Source organism: Petaurus breviceps, unplaced genomic scaffold, assembly GCF_028583685.1.
Source record: "Petaurus breviceps papuanus isolate PSGF00001 unplaced genomic scaffold, PetGlider_PUasm1.0 174, whole genome shotgun sequence".
NCBI classification, from domain to species: domain Eukaryota; kingdom Metazoa; phylum Chordata; class Mammalia; order Diprotodontia; family Petauridae; genus Petaurus; species Petaurus breviceps.
Window position 1 is genome coordinate 19,925,175 of NW_027185761.1, and position 10,190 is coordinate 19,935,364.

Below are 10,190 nucleotides of genomic sequence, written 5' to 3' on the forward strand. Positions count from 1 at the left end.
CAAATCACTGAGGAAGAACAGGATGACGCGCTCACTGCTGCAGCTCTGATTGGATGTAGCTCGGCGCGGCGTGCATTTCACTGGGGGGGGGAACGGTGCATACAGAGGGTACTGTAATGTAGCGTGTAGCGCAGGGGATCACCTTCACTATAGTAGCAATCTCAATAGGGCTTATTTTCGGGGGAGGGCTTATTTTAGAGGAATCTTACACAGTAAGGGGAGGGCTTATTTTCGGGATAGGTCTTATTATTGGGGAAACACGGTAGTAGCTGTTTAGAACAGATGGTATTCAGCCCCTGATCCCCCCCCCCCCCCCGGGGGCTCTGTATTAATCCCGGGGGGGGCCTGCAGTGCAGCCCATTTAGCGCTTACAGAGAGAACTCCTCTGGCCTGGGGGGGAGGGGGGGGGAGGGGGGGCTACCTCAGCACTCCTTAAAAACCTTGCAAAAGTTTTTTTTTTTTTTAAGATTGAGCCTCTTACCCTGGAGCATGTGCACTCAAAGCTGGAGATCAAACCCTTTACATTGGGGATCCCTCTTTATTCGTTTAGGCAATTATTCTTAGGCAAAGTACTCCATGGCCTGTGCTTGTCACCTGAGAGAGGGTCATACTCTAAACACTCCGGTGATTCCCAAGGATTTGTGTTCAAGGAGGCCAACTCACTGGCTTTCAAACTCATTATCTGTTTGTTGCATATGAATTACACAATCTACACATAGTTACTCAATCCCTATAATGGGCAAGTCTTCATTGAGGAGGTATTGGGGTATAGAGAGAAATGATCTGGAGCCCTCTCCTCAAGGACCACATATGGTCTAGTGATGGAGACAAAAACAGCCCAGAACAGTGATGTAGGCCCCAAAGAAGTAAGAAACAACTTAAGGACACATTAACATAGCAACGTAAGATGTCACAAGGCCAAACAGGAGCCGCTACCCAATTAGTGCTATCATAGTAAGCGATAGGAGGTAATTGGTAAGAGAAAGAGATGAGCAAAGGGGGATCTCAGTATGGGCTGGGCTAGTTGGGTGAGCTGAATTTGGACAGGTGGCATAGGCTCCCACATATACAACCATCCTTATGCTCCCACATATTCACACGTAGTGCTAGGCTGACTAGAGTCAGGATACCTGAGCTCTGACACATACTCATTGTAATGATGGAAAAGTGACTTAACCTTTCTGGGACTCAGTCTCCTCATCTGTAAAATGGAGAAAAGAATAATTGTACTTCTTAACTCACAGAGTCACTGTGAGGGTTAAATGAAATGATGGATGGAAAGTGTTTTACAAACATAAAAACATTATATAGAAGTTAAAATAGTACATAAAAGTTAATTACAGAAAAGATTACATTTTAGAATAATAAAAGGATAATAATAAATAAAAGGATTTTATATTACCAGGAATGAGGAGTTTATGTGTCCAATAAGTACCTTTTCCAGATAACCAAAGGTGTTGCTATTTTAACCATTTGAGATGAAATTCTTTGAAAAATTTATTGCATATTATCCAACTGCAATTCTAGTTAAGGGTCTCATCACCAATTGGCTTAATGTAAGCTAGAGATTCTGGAGTAAGTAATGAGGAAAGACAGCCTTTGAGGCATGAGAAGCAGCCTATTCAAAGATATGGAGTATGCCTAGTTTAGGGAACAGGTAGGCAAATTTGATTGTAGTATGGAGTGAGGGGAAAAGTGATATACAATAAGCCTGGAAAGGTGGGCTGGAACTAGATTGTAAAGGGCTTTTAAATACTGAACCAGACTTGATACTTTATCCTAGGGACAACAGGAAGCCACTGGTGCTTCTTGAGTGAGGCATAAAATGGTTAGACTTTATAAAGATGATTTTGGCAGCTATATAGAATTTTTATTATGGACAGGTAGGTGGCACCAGAGTGAATAAAGTTCCAGGCCTGAAGTAAGGAAGACTCATCTTCCTGAGTTCAAATCTGATCTCAGATACTTACCAGCTGTGTGACCCTGGGCAAGTTACTTAACCGTTTGCCTCAGTTTCTTTATCAGTAAAATGAGCTGGAGGAGAAAATGGCAAACCACTTCAGTATCTTTGCCAAGAAAACCTCAAATGGAGCCACAAAGAGTCTGATATGACTGAAAAATTACTCAACAACAAAAGAAATTTTATTAGAGAGGAGCAGATTAGAAACTTGAGTTTAATTAATTAATAGGGTGTTTCAATAGCCCAGGTAAGAACTGAACTGGAGTGGTAATGATATGAGTGGAAAAGAAGGGATAGATTCAAAGATGTGTTCTTGAGGTAGAACTGACAAGATTCAGAAACTGATTGGATATGGGGGGGAGTTGAGGGAAAAGGAAGAACTTAGGATGACTTTGAGACTGCAAATATGGGTGACTAGATGATGGGGCCTCCGCAGAAGTGGGGCAGTTTGAAGGAGGAGTGGGTTTAGCAGAGAATATAATGATTTCCATTTGGGACATTCAATCACATGCCTCCTTCTTTGCTCCTCTCCTATCCCCCAAACAACCTTTAACTCTGGTCAGTCTGGAATTCTTCTCCCTGGGTAACTGTCGCCATTGTGCGAGAGTTTTTGGCTCTGAGCTTCCAAGCACCACCAACATAAATCATCATATGACGCTGATTTCACCAACCACAAATTCACAATTGCTGCTTTTCAGTGATCCCTCTTTATTAACTCCCCATCCCATTCCCTGTGACTGTTTCAAGCTGTTATGCTTTTATTATCTTCTTTCATCCAAGGTTTAACCTTCTGCCTTGACTCCTACCCATCCACTCACCCACCCCCATACATGCAGCAGATGACTTAATCATGAACTGCCGACCATGCCTCCCCCAGCTTATCTCTTCCCTGGACCCTTCCTGGATTCCGGTGTAATGGAAGGAACACCAGAAGATGCTCAATGAATGCTTGATGAGTTGGGACCAGAGTTCCATCACTCCCATATTTCTAGGCTGTTTCTCCCTCTATTGGGGTAGCTAGGTGGCACAGTGAATGGAGTCTGGAGAATCTGAGCCCAAATCCAGCTTCAGACTCTTATTAGCTGTGTCACTAAACCTGTTTGCCTTAATTCACTGGAGAAGGAAATAGTAAACCATTCCAGTATCTTTGCCAAAAAAAATCCCACGGACAGCGCTGGCATGCTGTGGTCCATGGGGCCACCAAGAGTTAGTTGGACGCAACTGGACCACAACCACCTCCCTTGCCTGGTCTGATAGACACCATGGGGAAGGCACATGGAAGATTCTCTTCTAGGCCTGCTCTTATAATCTCAGAAGCTGCCTTATAGGTGCTGAATTGTCACGGGACTCCTCCCTTCCCCTCTTCTTCTCTGGTCTCCCCAGAAGGACCAGAGACCAGCATCGATGAGGTGCAGTGGTGTGGCATCAGCTGCTGTAAATTAAATCTGGGCTAGTTGTCTTTCCCTGGTGTTTTGTCCTGCCCTGTCTACTCCTGTCCCCATTCCTCTCAACAAGGTAGTTCCTCATACCTGGGAATGCCTCCCTCGTGGCTCTCCCATATCTCTGCAGGTTGGAGGCACCTCCCATTCTTCAAGTCCAAGTTTCAATATTGTCTCTGCTAAGAAACCCCATCTGGCCCCCCTCAGGCTAGAAGGGATGCTTCCCTTCCCTTCTTTAATAGCTCATGCTTGACTCTTTCTGGTCTAGACTTGTGACCTCATCTGTATAGATAACACCTACCCTCTTTCAATGTAGATGTAGGTAGCTCTCATGACATTAAAAGTCTCAGGAAGCTGCGGGGGGCCACTAAGAAATAAAGTGACATAGCTTATAACTAGTATAAGTCAGAGGCCAGACTTTTAACCCAGGTCTCCCTGACTTAGAGTTCAGCTCTCCATCCACCATGCTACACTGTCTTTTCTATTACTCTTAATTTTATATATGTATACACATGTATGTGCATGCATATGTATATGTGTATATATAACATATGTATACACACATATATGTACATATATACAAAATAATTCTATTATGTATAACATGTGATTATAGATATTTATGTATGAGAGGGCAGCTACATGGTCTAACTGATAGACTATAGAACTTTTTGGTAGCTTTGTGATTCTCAGCAAGTCATTTAACTTCTCAGACTTAGTGGCTCATCTGTAAAATGTATATAATAACAGCATCTAGCTAGCATCAAGTAATGGGCTTTTACAAAGTAGTCATTTACTCAAAGTCTGTCCAATTGAATTAGAATTAAACCATGTTTAAAGAACCACTCAATTAGGGTAGGAATCCACCAAGGACAGAAGAAGAACAGGACCTGGTGTCAGAATTACCCCTTATGTCTGGTCATACTCCATATTCCAGCCAGGCTAATCTCAGTGACTCCAGTTCCACCTCCTAGGCCTCGCTGGGTACATCCTCATTATATTACCATTGACAGGTAGGGAGGATATAGTGGTGAGATTACTTAATTTGGAGGCATGGGACCTGCATCATACTTTGGCTCTGCTCTTACTCCCAACGTCACCTGTGGCAAAATATTGAACTTTTCTGGCTTTGGTTTTCTCAAGTGTCAAATGAAGAGTTTCAATTGGATGACCTGGGAGTTCTCTCCACTGGCCCCTCCAACCTTATTCCTATGATCCTATGACTATAGGAATTATATGTAAAGAAACTGAGAGAAGAGTGGGCTCCATTTCAAGGATGTTTTTCCATGTTTTGGATTCTTATCTAGTTTTGACCCATCTTTCATCTTCACTCTTTGCACACTCCCTAACTATTAACTGCTGGGGTCCTGTGAACTCTGTTTACAAGGTCCTAAAGCATAAGCCCATGAGAGAAAAAAAAAGCTTAGAAAGTATTGTCAAGTAGATGTTTTTTGCTGACCTAGTGATACTGAATTATCATTGCCCAAATCTTTGGTGTTCTCGGTGCCCAAAACCTCAGGCAGCTTGGCAGCAGCCCAGCACACCAGGCTTCCACAGGAATACCACAAGTGCATTGATTCAGACAGTTGCTAAGCATTTATTAGGGGCTGACTGTGTGTCGGGCATTGTGTTAAGTACTGGAGATACAGCAAAAGGGAGAAGCCAGTCCCTCAAGAATTTTGAAGTCTAATGGGGACACAACATGCACATAATTATGTAGGAACGAGTTGTTTACAGGATAAATAGGGAATGACCAAGAGAAGGAAGACTCTAGAATGAGGAGAGAAGGGGAACAGCTTCCTGTGAAAGGTAGGATTGTAGGTGGGACTTGACGGGAGCCAAGAGGTGAGGAGAAGGAGCGAGAACATTCCAGGCATGGACGACAATCAGAGAGAACACAGAGACACGCAAGGAAAGCGACCCACCTCAAAGTCACACTGCTTGGGCAAAGAAAAGTCATACATGTCTCACCTTTCCATTGCCCTTGCTGGGTGATCGACTGCTACTCTGTGAGCCAAACTCTACTCCCCCTGGCTCAAGGGTTCTGAGCCCTGCCCTTCTCTACTGCCCTCAAGCAGCCTCAGGATTGGGGGAAAGGCTGATGCAGCCCTCACAGAGAGTCAGCTGATAGTTGTGGCTTCCCATCCCCATGGTTCTGCTGTCCTGGTCTCTGTGTGGTTACACTAGCCCAGTTTTTTACCCAGGGCTCTGCTTTGACTGTCAGAACTGTGTAATTACTGGGTCCCCATCCTACTCACTACTCCAACTTGGGCCTGGGATATTTCTTGGGCCAGCAAATCCGACAAAGGCTCACTGATGACAGGAATGGAGGTAAACAGGATGAAGGGGACTCATTACCTGGAATACTTTGCCTTCGGCAGACCAGGGCTGTGTCTGTGCCACCTGAATCTTTACTTCCCTTTGAATAAGGGCCATCATCTATAAAAGAGAAAGAGGGAAAACGGGTTGAATACAACTGTCATTTCTATCTGGGCTCCCTTCTCCTCTGAAGACGTCATCTTGTCCCATATCCATGTGACCTCAGAATGCATTATTTCATGCCACAGTTTCAGTTTGGTTCTTGGAAGAGATGGGGGATTATAATGGATTTATTTCCCCTCGTTTTTAATTCTCCTAGAGAGAGCCAAGTCTGTCATCCTTTAAATCAACTGAAACGGGGAAAAGATGTAAGACCATCCCTGGAGTTAGATATGCCAAAAATAGTGCCAGATCGAGACATGAAAGATCTGCGTTTGAATAAGCGTCCTGAAACTAACTTTCCGTGTTATTTGGGTACGGGGAATAAATGACCACAAAGCTCTTATTAGTGTCAGCCTTTTCCTCTTTTGGCCTCAATTTCCTATTCTGCAAAACTATGGGACCGGCTTAAGGGATCTCTAAGGCCCTAACTAGGAAGCTATGCAGTATAGTAGGCACAGCCCTGGGCTTGGAATCCAGAAGACTCACTTTCCTGAGTTCAAATCTAGCCTCACACACTCACTGGCTGTATTGCCCTGGGCAAGTCACTTCACCTTGTTTGCCTCAGGTCCTCATCTATAAAATGAGCTGAAGAAGGAAATGGCAAACCACTCCAGTATCTTTGCCAAGAAAAACCCAGTCCGGGTCATGAAGAGTTTGAAATGACTGAATAACAACAACAAAGGTCCCATCCACCTCTGATATTTTGTGATTCTGCTTGAGTTTCAAGCCCACCATTATGGTGATGGGCTTAAGGATGAGGAATAAGCCAGGGGTCGTTTTCAAGATCGGTTTCATACATAGACCCAATAGGAAGCAACCTAAGTAGTAGCTTGAGGAGCATGAGAAAGTCTCCTTGTCCAAAGATATCTCCCTTCCTGCCTCCCATGATGCCTAAAATTTTACTGCTAGTGGGACATTCATTCCTTTGGATCTTTTACACACACAGATTAAACAGACAATCATTAGACCCTGCGTGTGGAAGGGATTGCAATGGTAACAGGGGATTCAAAAGCTTCAGCATAGGGCTTGTCCTCCAGAAGCTAAGGGCAGAGCAGAGGCTGCTATTTCTGCCACAGCTGGTATTTGCATAGCATTCTGAAGTTTACAAAGGGCCCTTCTTTACGTACATCATCTCATTTACTGTTCATAACCTGGCCTGGGAGGTAGGGGCTCTTATTACCCCCACTTTCCAGATGAGGTTTAAGTGAATTGCCCAGAGTCACAGAGACTAGTTAAGTGTCCGAGGCAGAATTCACACCCAGGTCTCTCATCCCAAAATCAGGCGTCCTTCCAAGATACCACACTACATATACACAGTTAAGAAGACTACAAGGTGGAGTGTAACAGGGCCAAAGGAAAAAAGAGATTCTCTAGGAAGAATCTGAACAGGAGGAGAACATTTCAACTGGAGGGATAACTTGATGGTAGAAGTGACATTTGAGCTGAGCCTTGAGAGAAGAGCAAGATTCCAAGACACAGTGAAAAGGGGGGATGTATTCTGGCATGGTGGAGGGTGTTTTCCTTCCCCAGACTCCCCCAAAATATGGATAGGAGGCAGTGCACCGTCAGTTCATTCTCAGCTTCTAGAGTAGTTAGGACTAGCTGACAGTTAGCTGAAAACAAGACCCTGGGAGAATGAGAAGCAGGAAGTCTTTAGGGGTCAGAAGGGGATGAGAGGGAAAGGAGGGTACCAAAGGCAAATCCTTCCCATGCTTCTATTTGATGCCATTTTTGAGACTGTGGACTGTGCCTCCCAATCTCACCCAGGCTAGAAATGCTATGCCCATTGATCGATGATCCTACTGTTGGTCAGCATAGAAACTTTGACCTTGCTCCATTTATGATGTGGGCAGACTGGTATACTCCCTCCTCCCCCACCACTCTAGGGAGCTTAGATCCAGACACTCAGTTAGTTCTACCCCTACTGAAGCTTAGAAATCCTGCGCTCAATCTATCTACTAGCCCTCTCTTCTGCCAGGACAGGGATTATGGCCCTGGACCACCACACTCAATTGACACTGACTTCTTTTTGAAAAATTTTTACATCTCTGTCACTTATGCCTCCCCACCAAAGAACACACAACGTTTTCGTTGTAGCAAAGTACAACTCATAGGATCATAGGCTGAGAACCTAAAAGGACCTAAGAGCCCATAGGGTCCCTCCTTTTCTTTTATAGATGAGGAGACTGCTAGAGAAGTTAGGTAACATTTTCAAGGTCATACGGTGTAAGGGTTATGGGATTTAAAGATCTCCCATGCCCCATGGACGTGCTGACATAGCAGAGCAAAAAAAAAAAAAAAAGCCGAGCTAACAGTCCTGCGGTTGGCAGTTGGTGGCAGTTGCCCTTTTTTTTTTTTTTGAGTTAGGACTCCGGCTGAGCACTGCCAGGGGCCGGAGCTGCTGGGAGCACACTTCCAGGACGCTGGGTGGTTGCTGTGAGTGGGGAGAGGAGGACCTTTGCCTGAGGTAGCCTGTTCTGTTTTAAAGGCTTGAAAATGTGGGTGCTTTCTACTTTATCTACCTGTGCCAATGTCATAACTACTCTGATGGCTTTCACTTTCTGGTTTTGGGACTCAGTCTTTTGGTATCTTAATAAATTTTCTAGTTTATTTCCCCAAATGGCAAACCTGACATATTTTGTGATGGATAATTATATCAGCATATTTATAATCTCTATAGGCATTGTGAATATGGCATTGCTGATACATACGGATCATCAGGGCAGAACTGGGATGGGAACCCAGACCAAGGCCAAATTCAGCACAGTCACCCCATCCTCCCACACTGACTGTTATGCAAAGGAATCAATGCATTAGCCATATATGAAGATGCATGTTTCATTCTATACTAATAGTCTTCTACCTCTCTGATGAGGGAGACACACTTCACCAGACATGCAATTGTGAGGAAAATGTGTGTATTGGCCTTCTGATGGTAAGGGCCTTTCAACAGAGCATTTATCCAGGGCAGAAGACCCAGATTCGATTCTTACTAGCTAAATGATCGGGACATGTCATTTTACATCTTTGGCCCTCAATTTCCTTAGCTGTAAAATGGGGATAATAATGCTTGTACTTCCTATTTCACAGGGTTGATGTAAAGGTACTGAGTAAACCTTAGCTTGCACCAGAAATGAGAGCTTTTCCTATTGTTGATTCATTGGGTACCATCTGCACTAAGCTTGGAGTGTGATGGGCAGTGGACACATCAGGGAAAGGTCAATCTTCACCTGTTGGCACTGGGTATGTCAGTAATTCCTTATATGCCTATGGTGAGTCAAAAGGCTTCTTTCTACATATTGAGGGGAAGTTATTATCACAGTAATAACTTATTATTATAATTTGAAGAGAAAACCCCATTATTCCATTGTCTTTATAGAGAGAGTCCTTTTAAATGTGTTCAAGATCCTTCCTCATCCATTTTATACTGGGATGCTCACAATAGCCATGCAATGGAGACAGGGTAGGGATGATCAGTTCCATTTTACAGAAAAGGAAACCAAGACCACGAGAAGCTGTTGAGTGATTTGCCCGGGGTCACACGAGTAATCAGAGACAGAGTCAGGTCTCCTGACCCAGCACTGCTTCCACAGTGGCCAGTCTCTGTACTTGGCTTGAGTCCCTTCAGAGCACTTTGGTGAGGCAAGATCACCTGCACTAAAGTACTGTCCAGCACAGTGAAATTCCTTGATCCAGACAGGCCTCAGGAGAGATCAGCAGGTGCTTAGGTGTGCCTGAGACACAGTGATCATCTTTCAGGAGGCCAGAGAGACCTCTGCATGGCTGCTGAAGTATGGCCACCAATGATGACACCAATCTGGGCTCAAGTGAATGGGAAAGGACAGAAGAGAGAACACCAGCTTTGGAGTAAGAAAAACAGGGTTCAAATCCTGTCTCTGCCACTGACCCACCTGTGTAACCTTGGTCAACTCATTTAACTGCTTCAGTAAAGTTTCCTAATCTATAAAATGGAGGATGTAGATGAGATGACTATGAAAGTGTTTTCCAGCTCCAAATATGACCTTCAGATCTTAAGTCCTATCAAGCTAAAAAGGTTTCAGAGGTGGACCATCCCAGAGAGAAATCCAGTGGGGTGTCATACGGTAAGGAGGATGGGTTATCATGGCAACAGACTCCACAGAAGCGCCAAAAAGCCAAGGGGATGCCCGTAGATTTACAGTTCAAATCCAAATACTTAATGCCCCCTGAAAGCAGCAAGCTGTGTATGTGACTAAAATTGCTGGTGAGTTTTCTCGAAGAGGAAAAGAGAGAGAGAGAGAGAGAGAGAGAGAGACAGAGACAGAGAGAGA

At 44.3% G+C, this 10,190-nt stretch overlaps 1 protein-coding gene across 1 annotated transcript in view; it reads right to left on the reverse strand.

Moving 5' to 3' along the window:
* GRIP2 (glutamate receptor interacting protein 2) overlaps window positions 1-10,190 on the reverse strand; it is a 406,226-nt gene that overhangs the window by 106,269 nt on the left and 289,767 nt on the right. Inside the window, exon 2 of the mRNA XM_069083863.1 lies at window positions 5,758-5,838. Coding sequence (XP_068939964.1) covers window positions 5,758-5,838 — 81 coding nt within the window. The remainder of the gene's footprint in view (window positions 1-5,757; window positions 5,839-10,190) is intronic.